A 17411-nucleotide genomic window follows, 5' to 3' on the forward strand; every position below is an offset into this window, starting at 1 on the left:
GGATCTTCTATTTTTTTATGATTACTCTTTAAGTCCTCCACTTTTTCATGTACTTGGTGTAATTTTTTTACTTTTTTGAAGTTTTTTATAGGGATAGATAGATTACAAAAAAAAAAATAGCTATTTATGTAAGTTGCGAAATCAACAAGAAAAAAACAATTAATCGATGGAAATAGTGAAGCAATAAGTATTCGCACAACTGTTTAAAAGTACTTTCCTGGAAATTTGATGTTTTCTAATTCGTACGGAGCAATAAACTAATGTGCTTACGTTACAAACTCTACTGTAAATGGTTTGTCATAAGAATCGTACAAATACTTATTGCTTCTATACTTTTACCCACTTTTCGCATTTTTTTGTTAATTTCACAAATTATATTAACTATTAAATGTTCTTTGGACTATATCTATCTTAGAGACTTCCGAGAATATGTAAGATATCATTAATTATAAAAAGAGAAATTAAGAAACTACAATTTCACACAAAAGTTTTTTGGGAAATTGATCGGTGTACGAATACATTCTACACCCATTGTATGTGTACAATCTAATATTTCTGGTTTAAATGTAAGTTGTAAATGAGCAGGTAAAAGTTAATTATTTATTCATTGTTTGTTAAGTCAACGTTTTTGGTTACGTGGACGCTTTCTTTTTAGTAAAATGCAAAATATATGCACATTCTAGTGTTTCTGGTTTAAATGAGAACTTTAAATGAGTAGGTAGAAGTTAATCACTTATCAATTGTTTGTTAAGTCATTGTTTAAGCCACGTGGACACTACCTTCTTTAGCAAAATGCAGCATATGTGGACAACAATTCTAAGTCAACAATTCGACCTCGTGGAAGCTTGTTTCTTTAGTAAAATTCAAAATATACATATACCTAAACTAATCCTTTAGGTTTCAATGAGAATATAAAATCAGTAGGTTGAAGTATCGTTTAATTTTTTAATAATTTTTTATTAAATCAACATTTCGACCACGTGAATTCTTTCCCCTTTAATAAAATACAAAATATACACACAATCTGCAATACGTATAACTTAATTTTCCAAGCTTAAATGGGAGTATGACATTGGTAAACATTATTTGATTTTCTTAAATTGAATTTGTGCAAATTTGAAGGAAATTTTAATTTTCTTAAGGAATATAACTAATCAGATTTATTGAGAGTGAGAGAAGTACGTATGTATATTGTTGATAATTTGAGTAATACTTGTTTCATTGCATTAAATAATACTGAAACGACACAACCCTTCTCAGGTCTCACATAAATCAATTCATGATCTTAAAATAAACAAAATAAAACATTGACATACAATCAAGTTTCTTGTATTGATAAGAAACTTATTTTATACAATTTATTTTGATGATCTTAAGTGATGATTGAGGTAGAACATTGAACATTGACATATAATAAAGTTTCTTGTATTGGTAGGAAATTTATTTTATACGATTTATTTTGATGATCTAAATAATCTTAAGTGAAGATTGAAGTAGATACTTTTGTGTTGTTTGACGAACATGCATCAGAAATCATAGTAAACTGTGCTTTCTAACTGTAGCATGTGGCTTCGTGCAAACTTATCAATCAATATTGACCTAGGGAAATGTTGGTAACAGATTCCGAAGAGTCAGTATTGATTTAAAGTTTCTTGCTTGGAGTTAGGGAACTATAGTAATTGATATTCTGATATTTATTGTTGATGGTGTTTGAATCGATCATGCTGATGACATATCATAATAATCTTGGTAGTTTTAATACAAAAAGCATCTCAATATTTTAATAAAATAAAATATTTTAATTTTTTTTTTTAGTGGGACTTAAATTAAAATTATTAACAGACAAATGAAAATATTAGTTCTGAATCTCCATTATACATTTACTAATTCAAAAGTTAGTCAATTAAAAACTAATTAAATATTAGTAAACATTTACTCTATTGAAAATTACAGAAATGAAAATAAAAATATTCTCTAATTCCAAAATAACAATAACTTTTTCATTCATGGAAAAAGATTGAAAGATTCGAGTGACACAATATTCGCATGATTTGTTACCAAATAGTGAAGAGTTCGCACGTCGATATAATAAACAACTGAAGAATGAATACCAGTCTTAAAGAAACTATTTTTTATTAAAACAATGTACACATCTTGAGTTGTCTGCAGAATAAATAGAATTGCTAGTTTATTTCTAAAAATAAGCTCTATATTACAAAAGTTTATCATTTATTAAAATATTATTATTATATTATTATACATGTTAGCGTCAACGTCCTTAGGAACCTTTTACGGTAAATAGTTAGTCGCATTTTGGATTGCGACAGTTTTAGTTTAAGGTTTGTCTGTTCATATCTAACAGATGTGTCGATTGGCAAGCAACCCGACGTTCCGTTGCCTAAAAGTACAAATACGTTGTCCTAGACTCTAGGACCTAGAGGATCTGGCCACGGAAGGGGAAAGGGATTGCCTTTTGGTAAGAGGACTGTGAGGAACAGCACGGCACTTACCCCAGAACCGTTGAAGGGAAAATACGTTTGTAGTTTTCTAACATACATTTACAGTTTGCAACTTGTAATAATTTTCTAGAAATGCTCGTCAACCAGTGTTTATCTTTTTGTATTTCCGCTACCTCGATTTTTCCAGATTTCTGGCAAGAATTTCTACAATCGGTACTTTGACTCCGGACAATATTTTTTTACGTCTCCGATCCAATTCGTCCCGCAGTAACTCGATTGGATTCGGGTCTGGTAGTTGCGGTAGCCAATCTATTCCGTGGAATTCTGGCATAACTCAAAATATTAAAGCAACACAGATAAAATCGGATACAAATTTCACATACAAAAAACATATTTACAACTGTCAAATCCTGATAAAAGATGATGAAAAGTATGCTACATTGGACTATTTTTGGCATCTTCAATTGTAACATTATACAAACAAGTCAAAGATTTGTTTACTAATTACTATTCTGTATGGAATAAACTATTTATAATATTTTTTATTTAATTGATTTACAAAAAAAAATATACATGTCGAATTGAGTAACCTCCTCCTTTTCGAAGTCGGTGAAACATATTCTTAATTTATTTATTCAAATTATTACAATTAAAGAAAATGTCGATAGTGGTGCAATTTAAATTTGGACAGGGCTATTGAATCCTTTTGACCCCAGGTTATATTAAAAACATTTCAAATATCATCAATTTATTTGTTAAAAATACTACGATTCAAGGTAATATGAAAAGTGATGCAATTTAAAGTTAAGCAACTTGAATTTGTTGAATACTAATATCGAAATTTGTTGAATTATTATTATTTAAACATAAAATTGCATGCAAAAAATAATTATTTTCTAGATTAAATGGTACATTCGATTTCAAACATCCTCATTAACTTATTACTTTTATTAACTATATTATTTGCTATATTTTCTTACTGTTTCCATTTATATTATACTTATGCACAAATTGCCGAATAATCCACAACGTAGTCACAATAATCAATACTCAAACTAAGTAAATTAATTACGAATCTTATTGTAACTTTCTGTTACACTTTAAAATTCGCCATTTCAGTATTGCAATAAATCGGTTTACGCACAATAATAACTTTTCTTTACCATTGACATTTGTCGCTTCCGTAGAAAGATTCATTGGACACGTTAATAGAAGGGATATTCTTGTTACACGAAACAATGAATGACACTCGTATTTGTTATTCAAATGTCAGTATGTAAATAATTTATTTCAGACAGCGTATCACTGAAAATATAAAACCAAGAAAATGATTGATACTATCCATTACAAAAAAAAAAAGAAGAAAACAATTCAGGAGTGAAAAATCAATTTTTACTCGTTGATCTGCGAGCAAAACTTGCATTTGTTATTTCGTACCTTAAATGAAGTTTAATTGGCAATTTCTACTAATAACTCCACTCTGGAATTTTTATTGTATACCGACCGTATACCGACTATTCTATGTAGCTCACGTTTTTCTCCATTATTCGGTAGAATCGTAAATTCGCGATTAGCTTTGCAATAGGATTCTTCCGCAGAATTATTCCACGCATCGTAGATTAATCGTTGCAAACAATTCTGGTTGATGCAAATTACACGACAGGAAATTTATCACAATCCACCGTAATTGCCGTTTAAATTCCATTACAATTTACGATAGTAAATAAATCCATGGATTGTTCTCATTTACACGAAATTGAAATATTTCACGATGTTTCAATTAATTGTCAGAAAAGTAAGCAGTGATATATATTGTACACAAAACTGGTAAAATATTATTTCAAGTAGTAAATAATGGGTTTTGTGTTAAATCAAGCGTGTAACTGGCAAAATAAAGTAATTTATACCTTACAATAAATGTTTGAAATAGTATTTTACTCAAAGGATATGGAAAGTAGTTGAAGTTTGTTTTGGAGTGTTTTAATTTGTTTAAAAAATTATTATTTATTTCAATCCATTTATTTTTAATTAATTACATGTTACTGTAAAGGTAAAATAATAGTTTATTTTCTGCAATAATTTGTTTAAACAGTATTCCATTTGAGTATTCTATTTTTTCTTTATTTTGTAACCTATTTATTTTAATAAATTTTCAGAAATTAGTATCCATTTCAATTAAGTCCTTTTAAATTATTTGTTTGTTTATTTTTGGTAAGCTTAGATTATCTTTACGTTAATGTTTTGAAGGTGAAGGAAAATTGTTGGTAGAAAGTATATTATTAAGCAAAGTATTTTCCTGAACTTATTATTACACTTATTGTTTCAACTGATAAAATTATTGACTTCAAATTGTTATGTTACGCATGAGATACAGTTCAATTCGAAGGAGTTTATTCATAATAACAAAACTGATCTTAGGACCTTGAATACAGTAGTTCCACGGTAATTTAAAATTATAATTGGAACGATAATTAACCGCTTTGTCGTGTAATCAGGCGAGATAAAGTATTAACTTTTCAGAACATATGAGTAAACGATTTAATTTAAATGTCTCAAATTGTTTTATTTAGGTTTTCTTTAAAAAAATAGAATTTGTAATGTGATTTACAAAAATAATGGTTAAGTATATATAGAAACCTGTATGTTACATATAAAATGTTTAAATCTTGTAAAGTATAGGGACCCGTACAATTGAAATATCTCATCGATGAGATATTATTATTTATTGGAATATCCTGGAATTCACTTAATCCACTGATTAAATAACAAATTTGTAGTACAAGGTTGTTATTTAATGAAAGAAAAAATTTAAAGAAAGTTCCTAACAACTAGACTTATGGCAAGTTGAAATATAGAAATATGTATAACAATGTGCACGAATACAAAAATATATCAAATACTAACAAATAATATGCATGCTGTATAATTTAAAAAATAGGATATATACAGTGGGTGTAGAATGTATTCGTACATCCATCAATTTCCCAAAAAACTTTTGTGTGATATTGTAGTTTATTAACTGCATTTTTTATAATCAATGATATTTTACATATTCTCGGAAATCTCTAGAATATAGTTCAAACAACAATTACTAGTTTATGTAATTTGTGAAATTAACAAGAAAATACGAAAAATTAGTAGAAATATAGAAGCAATAAGTATTCGTACGGTTCTTATGACGAACAATTTACAATAGAATTTGTAACATAAGCACATCAGTTTATTGCTTCGTGGGAATTAGAAAACATTAAATTTCCAGTAAAAAAGACTTAAAAGATGCTGTAATAAAGGAATGAAAGAAGATCTCACCCCGAATAACATCGACATTTATGATAGTTAATTTAATGCTTAGAAGAGTTGCAGTAATTGTAAAATCAAAAGGAAATCCCACGAAGTATTAATTACTTATAAATTAATGTAAATTTCGTTTTTTTTTAAAATGAAGTTTTAAATATTTAACACTTATACGAATATTATAAGTACGATTTATTGTTTTTTCTTGTTGATTTCTCACTTATACAAAATACCTAATCTTTTCGTACTGTATCTATTCTAGACATTTCCAAGAATATGTAGAATATCATTGTTTATAAAAAAAAAAGTTAATAAGTTACAATTCACATAGTTTTTTTGGAAATTGATCGGTGTACGAATACTTTCTACACCCACTGTACTTTCATTTAAATTTCACTTCTTTTTTTATATCTGTGAAAATATGAATTTACATAAGCATCCGTAATCTACTAATAATGCGTTTGCGTTATCTACAAATGTACATCTTTTTCATTAGTCATCACGTCACATAATAGGGTAGCGCGAATTCGTTCTAGTCGACTCTTTTTCTATGATATAATTTCTATCCCCCCTTTTATCCATAGTAGAAAACACAAACTTTAATAGCGATTACCCTAGACAATCTCTGCCAAAATCTCTTGGTATTTCAATCAACATTACTCACGGTAAAACATTTGAATTTCAACATTCGTATAAACTAGATTAACCGCGGCTTCGTCTGCACACTTCTGTGAATATAGTGATGGCGAACGACGGGATGTCTCATCATTCCATCTGCTATTCCATCTAAATACTCAGTATTGCCATTAATTTGTCGGTGGGAGCGTAACGAGGACGCGCAAGAGCACGAAATTCGTAGACTAACGTATAGGGAGGATTGTACATTTCATGTTTATTGGATGTTTTCGCGGAAGAAACGCATTTTATTTATTACGGGTCAAGTAGATATTAAAAGTATTGAATAATTTTTAGCCTAGGTCGTATTAAAAAGATTTAAAATATCTGCAATTTATTTGTTAGAAATGTTTCAGTTCAAGAATGTATCAAGTGCGATTTAAATTTAGATAACCCGAATTTGTTGAATAATTTCCATCTCAGTTTTTATGAGCCTTAGCGAAATCTTGGTGTCGCAAGATTTTAATGTAAAATATTTAATATTCTCTTCAATATTCTCTTTTATTTATGCTATTGAAAAAAATGCAGTTTTGATGAAAAATAGAATATATAACTTTGTAACTATAATAAATACAATTTTACAACTTTTTGTGCAATTTTTAATTTTATATTTTTGTATGTTTTTAAGCAAATTCTACAACTATATTTTTTGACATGTACACATATATTGTTACCTAATCAATAAATCATCACAAAATATTTACATATTTACTTTATTTAAAATTATTGGATTGCGAAAAAAGTCACAATCATAAATGGGGTCATGAATGAAAAAGTTTAAAAAGCCTTGCTATAGACTCATATGCACGTCTAATAAAATAAATATGTAACGTTAAACATTGTTGGAGATGTCAATTTCAACTTGAGTATTCTAAATGGAATTCGTCTGTCTCTAGCAAATCGAAGATAGTTAATTTTTAAGTACATCCAACTATTACCATGTAACTACTAATTGTTTATATTTAACTTGTATCATTAAAAAGTATTTATAACATTCATTGCCATTCATTCTCTCACAATTCCTGTTTAACCTATTCACTGTCAGGCAAATTTAGATCGTTTTGTCTTCAGCGCTAAATTTAACACAAAGTGCTATTAAATGTGTTGTATTAAAAAAAAAAATATTACCATATTAAATTTCCGTTCATCCATTTTAATAATTCCAAACTCAACCGGCTGTAAACTTATTTCTTGACCAATTGCAATCGATCTAAACTTGTATCACAAACTATGAGATATCTCAGTGTGAAAAGTGGCAGCGAATGAGTTGAAAGATCACAAACATAAACCATTGATCTATGTAATTTATAAGTTCATATTACTTTCATAACAGCTTTATATATTTTCACTTGGGTTTCTACGCTTAGTTTTAATTACCGATTAATTAGCAAATACATCTACGTATCATTCCTTGTATCCATATATTTTTTATTGTAAATTTGTTACCTTACTCCAGATATTTAAAAATTTACAAGTTACGAATCTTCGATCTATCGAACAAAGTGAATGTATTTTTAGTCGAAGCACAACTGTGACGCATGTAACATAGTTCTGTATCGAGCGTCAAGAGTGCATTTTTAAAATGCTAGAATCGTTGGAAGCATCATCCGCTTTCAAGGCTCACGGCGCCGCGTTCAATTTCATTAAATCGAGAAGGTTATTTTCAGTAAAATTATTCGATTTACTTAATTGCAATCAAACGGCGAGTATTTCCATGCTTGTTCCGGTTCACGGGATTCGTTTAAAGTGATTTGCGTTTTGCCCCGACGATTTGCCGTTCGCACATATTGGTTCGATTCATTAAAATCGTCTAAATGTGTTTGCGCGGCCGACGATTTTCCTACGAACTCGTAACCGCCGGAACAAAAATTGGAAAACGTGTTACCTGAGCGGGCATAAAAAATTCGCTTGTTGCGAACACGAATGAAATAAAGTACTACAAACGGTTGTTTTATTTCTCTTTTATTTGTACGCGGTTGGCTGTAAGTAACCGTGTTACACTGGTAGATGAATTGTTTTCAGTCGAAACAAATAAATTTCACTCCCATCCGCTGTTCGAAAATTTCGCTTTGAACGCGTACAGGATGATTCGGAAAAGGAATCGAAAAATTTGAGGATATATCTGAAATAACAATTTCGTATATTCCCTCTACCTAAATTGATACGTACTATATAAAAATAAATCGCGTGATTCGTAACTTTACCGCGTGTGCAATTTTAGAAAGAAGGAATTTTAGAACAAATATAACACCATTTAAAAGAAAATATAAGACCATTTTCCTGTATCATACTTTATAATATTTTTTCACTTTTGTAAATAAGTTATTTCTATATTGCAATCGTTGATCGTAGAAAATGTATTATTTTTCTTTTTAATTTTAGGGTAGTGATTTTGTATATGTTCCTTCTGGGTAAATGAAGGCTAAAGTATATTTTTTATTAATAATTTGATATAAATTTTATAAATTTACAATATACACATTTTATTTCAATTCTTTGATTCTAAATGTGTGACGTAAAAATATTTTCGTTAACATCTAACTATAAATAAATTTAATTCATATTTATTTAATTCATTTAATTTATATCCATATTCATTTAATTTATATCCATATTCATTGAGTTGCATATTTTTTTTTGGATTCAATGATGACTAATAACTGATCAATGATGTTTATACAGGGTGTCCCAAAAGTCGGGGAGGAGACGGAAATGGGGGGTAGCTGAGACGATTCTGAACAACAATTTCCTTTGTAAAAATGTCGGATGGGGCTTCGTTAAGGAGATATTAAGAGAAAACCCCGACCAATCAGAGCGCGCGTAGACCGTTGGAGCGGCCGCGGTAGCGAAGGCTACGCGTTGGCGGCCGCGCTTGTATGCGAACAAGTGACTCGACGTGCATCGAAGGACATTGACGCTGCCGCCTAGCGCGTAGCCTTCGCTACCGCGGCCGCTCGAACGGTCTACGCGTGCTCTGATTGGTCGGGGTTTTCTCTTAATATCTCCTTAACGAAGCTCCATCCGACATTTTTGCAAAGGAAATTGTTGTTCAGAATCGTTTCAGCTACCCCCCATTTTCGGCTCCTCCCCGACTTTTAGGACACCCTGTATAATGAATGAAAAATTTACTTTATGTCAACAAATACACATACGTTGCTTCTAATAATAAGATTTATTATATTTCCTCATTGAATAAAAAATATTAAAATGTGAAATAATTACTTCTGTAATATATAAATGTTCTTTATCGAAACATTGATATTTTCTTGCACGTGTTTGTAATTATATTCGAATTCAAACTGGATGGCTGCACGTGCAACATTACATAGAGTCGATATCCAGGTGCAAGAAATTCTCTGATACAAGATAACGTTACTTTGTTCATAATGTCAGAAAATGCCCTATTAACTGACCACGATCCTTTAACGAGATTTCGTTGAAACACGTATAATAGTTCCTTTTATCACAGATCTCATAATACGCTAACCTTTATTCTATTTCAGGGGTACGAGGGGTCCCTGCTGAAAGTCACGAGTAAAAATGGGAAAACAGCGTCGGTGAGTCACTATTGATCCTTTATTTTGTTTCTAAATGACTCATAGTTCGTGATATCTTTCATTATCTTTCATTTTTAATCCTTCAAGGATTCTTCCTTTTGAGTGTTTTCAAGATCATCGATGTTTTATTGTCCATAAATATATATTTTTTTCTATCGTGTCATTAACATTTTAATACTTTCTGATGTGTACAATAACTTGATTTCGAAATGTTATTTAACTAAACAAAATTGAACTTAAACGTAAAATTGATGTCTATTCAAAATTATTTCATTGAAAAAAATATATGCACTTGTGAGAGAAAAAGAAACGATGACCATGAAAACTTACAAGAAAAGAGACACTGAAAATAATTCAAATTATATATAGAATATTTATTGTATCATCACAGTTGGAAGAAATGTAATATTCAGGTTGCCTGGTTTAGATGAACCACCCTGTATAAAGTATCAACAATAATATAGATGTTATACTATTTAATTGACCGTAAATTGAATTGAATTGATGCAAATTCAAAATTTTATATATCTACATAGATGAAGAACAGAAACGTAAGTTAAAGTATATTTTATCTTCCAAATGTTGTAACATGTATTTTTTATTTTATGTTTTATATATTTATTCATTTTAACAAATACTTGCATATTTATACTCATCATAAATGCATAAATATTCGTAGTTTATTGATGAGACATACTTTCATTTGAGTTTAAATTCTTTTTCTGTATCTGTGAAGCAGATAGATGTAAATCACGAATTTTGTATGCATTTTTGACAAATGGAAATTATATGATATAGAAGATAAAGCATACATTTATTTATATTTTAATTCCTTTTCTGGATCTGTGAAAATATGAATTCTCATAAATACACGCAATCTAATGTTTACAAAAGCGATACATGGTATGGAATCCATATCCATACGAGCAATATTTCTCAATCCCGAGCAAGTGACATGAAAAAAAAAAATATACATGTCGAATTGAGTAACCTTCTCCTTTTCGAAGTCGGTTAAAAATAGACATTACTCGATATTTTATATCATCAAGGTATACTTGCGATCTTATCGTAGAACTTTCTTCATAAGTTAAACATAATGCACATCATACAGGGCTGACGCGACAATGGTTATGTCCTAGATTTCCGCAAAGGTCAAGTCTAGCGAAAACTGTAACCATTTTCCATATTCGTTTATCGAGAAAAAGAGACGCTCGCCGTCGTACCGACGATTCTTGTGAAAAACATCGATTTCCTTTTACGATTCAAGGAGCATTTCCATCAAGCGGGAACAGGTCGACAAAGTATCGAGATTCTCTCGTGGTTATTCGTCGGATAAGAAAACAGATGGGAAAACTTGTGAACGGAAAGTTTCAATCGAATTCTCCTCTGATCGCGAGGAAGTTTTCATGATTTCGACCATTTCTTTTCCTTGCTCAGCGAGTCGAAGGGGTGTAGTTCGCCCTGATTTTTAGAACTTGATGCACGATTTGACAATGTTCTGCTTAAATTTTGTTTGCACTTTTCGTACTTCACAATTTTGTTCATCTTGAAGCAAACTTACAACGGAATTTTATTTAAATAAATTGTTTATTTTAGACCATTACGAAATCTTAAAACGGGAGGAATAACACTGTGTAATATTGCAAAGTAATTTACTGGAATGAATTAAAGTGTATATAATAAATAAGGTGATTGTTGCAGAGCCGAAACTAGTAAGCATATTTATCTATACGTTTTACCTTAATTATTTCAAAAAGGTAACTACAAAATATATCGTATCATATATGTAGGATTTGGGATGATCGAGGGTGGCGAATAAATTAAATGCGTGAGAAACAGTATATATGATGTATTTAAGAATATAAAATCGAAAAGGTATAAAAAAACTGACGCAAAACATCCGCACGAACGACCGTAAGGCCGATCGCACACGACGCAACCGAAACAGTTTCAAACCACTCTGAAACTACATAGTTGCATGTGACCGTGGATCTAGGTAAAACAAAGATAGTGAAGTAGGTAAAACAAGGAGCGCAAACGGTTTGCAACACTAATTTCAAATCGGTTGCGCCGTCTGCGATCGGCCTTACGACAACAAAGTACAAAAAACTTTCGCGCGCCGCTTGCCTCGAACAAACAACAAGAACGCGTCACGATACCTCGCGAAGGCGCCCGAAAAACGTCGAACACATCGATTATTCAATCGATGCGTTCACCGATCGAAACATAACCCTCCTTCATAAATTTTTTAATATACAGAGTGTCTACGTATAAGTCCGGACATACGCGAAGTGTCAATTCTACAACAAATTTCCAACATAAAATTACTCTTAGACATTTTCTTTGTGTCGCCTTATTCTCAAGTTTTTTCACTTTTAATTTTTGTTCTATGTTTTCGACTAGACATTCTTTAAACGGCCATAACTCCACCAAAATTACAGTGCAAACCTAAAAGTAAGTATACCATTCGAAAGTGCGTTAAATTTCCCATCTCCCTGATGTCGAACCAAAATTTATTACGTAGATTTAACAAGTAAAAAATTAGGTTAAACTTTACATTGTGAAAATTTTAAAAAATTTGACGTTTTCTGTATTCGTTTTTCGGTTTTAAAGACATAGTTGTTTGGCGGGCACTCTTCGGGAAAAACTTTCTCGAAGTCTCAGCTTTTGAATGGTAGTATCAAAAAAAATTGTACGGTGGTATTTTAGAGAGAAAATGACGTTTAAATACAGAAAAGCGTAGGCTTTTAGGTGAACATCGATATTTTTCAACAAAAATCGACTTGTCACTTTAAAATTAACTTGACATCGGGTTTGATGTATTTTTTAGTGACACTCATGAGCTTCCCCAATTAGGAAAAAAAACCGATTTTTTGACACCTCAAGCCTCTCCCAACCGTGTGTAGAGCCTGAGAGCGAGGGGAATAATAATTGTTTTTGAACATGTATCCATAGAATTTTTGTTTTTAGAGACTATTTAATCAAAATCAACCTCGGTGTACCGATAAATGATATGGAGATTGGAACACGATCGATTTCACAAAGCAAGAAATCGATGTTTTCGGCGCAGAAGAACCGATAAGTTTTGATTTAGGAGGCAGGCATTTTGAACGCTTTTCTGCATTTAAACGTAATTTTCTCTCTAATATACCACCGTATAATTTTTTTTGATACTACCATTTAAAAGTTCAGACTTCAAGGAAGTTCTTCCCGAAAAGTGCCCGCCAAACAACTATGTCTTTAAAACCGAAAAACGAATACAGAAAACGTCAAATTTTTTAAAATTTTCACAATGTAAAGTTTAACCTAATTTTTTACTTGTTAAATCTACGTAATAAATTTTGGTTCGACATCAGGGAGATGGGAAATTTAACGCACTTTCGAATGGTATACTTACTTTTAGGTTTGCACTGTAATTTTGGTGGAGTTATGGCCGTTTAAAGAATGTCTAGTCGAAAACACAGAACAAAAATTAAAAGTGAAAATACTTGAGAATAAGGCGACACAAAGAAAATGTCTAAGAGTAATTTTATGTTGGAAATTTGTTGTAGAATTGACACCCTGCGTATGTCCGGACTTATACGTAGACACCATGTATATATTACATTTTGGTGTATTATTTGATATATTATTTTTCAATAGACAACTACATAAATAAAATAATTAGTGACAGGCAAGAAGGTACACACTAAAGTTAGAAGACATAAAAAGAAGAAATCGGTATAATCAACTTAAATGCGTTTATGTAATTACAGAATTGTGCCAATTATTTGATTAGATATCACAGAGCAAAGAAAGAAATGCTGTTATTTTCATTCTATCTATAGTTATTCATTTCAAATTAATTAACACTTTTCATAGCTACTTCATTTCTCATCAAATCATCTTTTGTCTCTAATTAATTCGTTTGTGCAGTTCGTTCTTTGACTGTTATCTTTCTCAGAATATAGGTGGCTGGTAATTTCATACAATCTTTGCTAACAATGATAAGATTGAAATTGGTTTTATAACAATAAGAATTTCTTTATTAGAAAGGAAGATCTGTGGCTTTTGTTCCAAGGTATAGAAAATAAAATTAGATGATAATTTGATCTTATTGTTCGAGAGTGAAACTAAATTTGTTTCCAATTTATTAGACGCCTCAATTATCTGGTCTTGTTATCTCGTTTCCTTGAATGCAATTCATTACTGTATCCTGTAAACCAGCGAAACCGTTCGTCGCACAATCGAGGTAATGCCGCTTCGCGATGTTCCCTGCAGGCCAACGTTGTTTACGAATGTCTTCATTGTCAATAGTGACGTGACACATACGCGAAAACGCAGACGTTATTTGCCAATATTTTAGCGGTCTATTACATTATCCCTAAACCACGCTAACGTAAATATTATTCCTCGATATTTTGATGGTTAGTAATACCATTTCAAACACAATTTCCTACCTTCACTATCGATAAATGTTACCCTAGTTTCAATTTATAATTTCGTAATTTATATTTATAAATAGTTTGTGAAACACGTACATTTTGTATGAATTGTTTAATTCGTATTATTTGTATGATTCGTATCGTTTAAATAACATACGGGTATAATTTGTATACCGCGAATATTTTCTATAAATTATACAATTTATATTCTATGTATAATTTGCATAACGTGTAAGGGTTAGCCATTAAACTTATTATGAATATATCATTTGTTGGATCTCGTCCTCCTGGAAATCCTGTAAAATATGCGGGGAATGAGATGGAGTGGGCATCACCGGAGTGAATGAAAACAACATATTTAAAAAGAATGGAAGTGAATAATATTTATTTCTATCTGATTAAGAAACTCTACTCTAAAGGGCACCGGCAGTAAAAAAACCCCAGTCAAAGGTGAGGAAAAAGCCTGGTCCCTGATCAAATAAAACAATCTTGACTATATCTCGAACGAAGGGATAAAAAATAATGAACAAAACACATTTCTAATCTAAATCTAACGAACGCGAGAGAGCTCTCTCTTACCGTAGTCGCAGTCGAATGGCGCCCTGTCGACGTCGCAGCCGCTCGCCGTGGTCCAGGTGAAAAATGCTCTGATTCTAGAGCCTGCACGGCTAGCCAAATGGATCAGTTCAGCCGATCGCCGAACTGCGCCGTTCCCAAACTGTACTTAGCTAGCCGACTGAATTCTCCAAACGATCGCCGAGCCGTGCACACCAACGACAGCAACCTTGCTTCTCTTTTGGGGAGCCACGCACGAACGCCAACACATCGGACAACGCAAACGCCACACGGCCGGACTCATGTCGATTCACAAAAAACAAGCTCGCCGGAAAAAGGCTCTTTTCCACGCACCGTCGACAGTTTGAATGAACGCGTGGGCCTCGTCTCCGTCCGGCCCTTTCCCTTCTCGCCGCTCGCGTCGGCGCACCGCAGCGTGGCATTTTCCTCATGCCCTTTTCCGCGCGGCGCCCAAATTCAAAGCAGGCCACTCGAGCGCCATACACAGGCGCTCGCGCAGGGAATAAATAAAAATGCAATAATTCATTCTATAAACATATATCAACTAAACATATATTTTCTTACAACCTACAGAGTTCACAGAACCGCAAACATCATTTATTACACAACACACAAAACACTATTCGATTATACGAGTACATAATAATGAAAGAGTACAAACATTAACTGAATATAATAATGAACTAAAGGATCGCACAGATTACTCTGACGTGACGTGATCCCGCGTCATAGGACGCGTGATATGAAAATCTAACATAGGGTTTTGCATGGCGACGTTCACATTACTCTGACGTGACGTAGGCTGATGCTATCTGATGAAATGTGCGTTCTGACGCGACAGGAGCACATCAAAACTACTACATTTTTTCGTGAGCGTTGGAAGGCGTCAGAAGACTCGGGTGTTTTCTAGGAACCTGTTTTCCATTTTTAAGAGATAAACTAATTTAAAAAACAAAAACTACACTAAAAAGTATAAAATAATTTTTAGTTAATTTATATAAATTTATATGACCACTATGACCAGTAATTTATATGAGCAGCTCTAGATATAATTGGTTATAAAAGTATGAGAAAATGCAGTGAAAAGTATGAAATAATTTCTATTTAAACTGCATTCTTGTCAGCTTTTCATGCATTTGATTAGATATAAAATGCAGCATATTAAATACAAAAACATAATTTTTCTTGTACTTGAAATGATTAAACATATTGAAATAATAAATAAAATTATTAAATCTGATCTTAAGGAATTTTAATAAGAAAAATTATTAGTATTATTATTGTTATGCACGATCTTTATTCGTACTGTAAAAAAATGTTTAATATCGTTATTAAACGTTAAACGTTATTAAATCTCGCATGGCTAGGTTGGTTGTTGACAAACTGGACAACTACACGTCTGAAGTAGTTAACATCGCCTACCGCGATACCTCTTCGACATTGCAGAAAAAAAAGAGTGTTCCGTCGCAAGGAACATAACATTGAAATTTTGTTGGTACGTTTGGCCTGCGGACGAGAAAAGGTTATTTTTGAGATTTAACATTTCGAGTCTTTAGCGTTGAATGGTTTTTAGAATCTCTAATACCCGTTTCGACCTCAATAACCGAAGTGCCATAAACTCGGAATTATCGAAGGATTCATTATTTCTGACAACTTCTCATGTCTGACGTGGGCCCACGTAGCCTGACGTGACGTGTTCCCACGTGGGAACGTCGCCATGCAAAACCCAATGCTAGATTTTCAGATCACGCGTCTTATGACGCGGGATCACGTCGCGTCAGAGTAATCTGTGCGACCCTTTAGCATTAGGAACATTGGAGAAAAAACTGATAAACGCATACGGCATTCATATGCCCTCTGTACATGGATATGGAATTACTTTCATGTGCAATTTATGCAAATTTTATCATTTTTGATTCTTGTATTACTCAGATAACGCAAATAATTTGAATTCCTTCTTTAGTAGAAAAAGCTTGTTTACAATTAAGTCCTTGTTACATATAGTCTTTATTTCAGTGAAGGAAATTATTAAGTGATTTGGTAAAGGACGACTTCTAATTTAGGAAAATCATAAATGACGTAAGAAGCGCGTGTACTCTTCTAAAATGCGAGTTTGAGACTAACTATGTACAGTGGGTGTAGAAAGTATTCATACACCGATTAATTTCCTAAAGAACTATGTAAAATTGTAATTTATTAACTTATTTTTTGTAAACAATGATATTCTACACATTCTCTGAAATCTCTAGAATAAATTGAATACAAAACAAAATAGCTATTTATGTAAGTTACGAAATTAACAAGGAAAAAATAATTAATCGATAGAAATATCGAAGTAATAAGTATTCGCACAGCTGTTTAATTTTTAAAATTTGATTTAAAAAAAAAAGAAATTTACAATAATTTATAAGTATATAATACTTTCT

The 17411-nt window shown here is 31.7% G+C and overlaps 1 protein-coding gene across 4 annotated transcripts in view; it reads left to right on the top strand.

Annotated features, from left to right (window-relative positions):
- The window catches only part of LOC128881617 (protein couch potato-like), a 363315-nt gene that overhangs the window by 230839 nt on the left and 115065 nt on the right, over positions 1 to 17411 (top strand). For all 4 annotated transcript variants that reach the window (XR_008458132.1, XM_054132875.1, XM_054132869.1 and 1 more), the window contains exon 3: positions 9932 to 9985. Coding sequence is in view for 3 of the 4 variants with exons in the window: in XM_054132875.1 (XP_053988850.1) it covers positions 9932 to 9985 (54 nt within the window). In the remaining variant the exon portion in view is untranslated. The remainder of the gene's footprint in view (positions 1 to 9931; positions 9986 to 17411) is intronic.

This window comes from Hylaeus volcanicus, chromosome 1 (genome assembly GCF_026283585.1).
Source record: "Hylaeus volcanicus isolate JK05 chromosome 1, UHH_iyHylVolc1.0_haploid, whole genome shotgun sequence".
Classification (NCBI taxonomy): domain Eukaryota; kingdom Metazoa; phylum Arthropoda; class Insecta; order Hymenoptera; family Colletidae; genus Hylaeus; species Hylaeus volcanicus.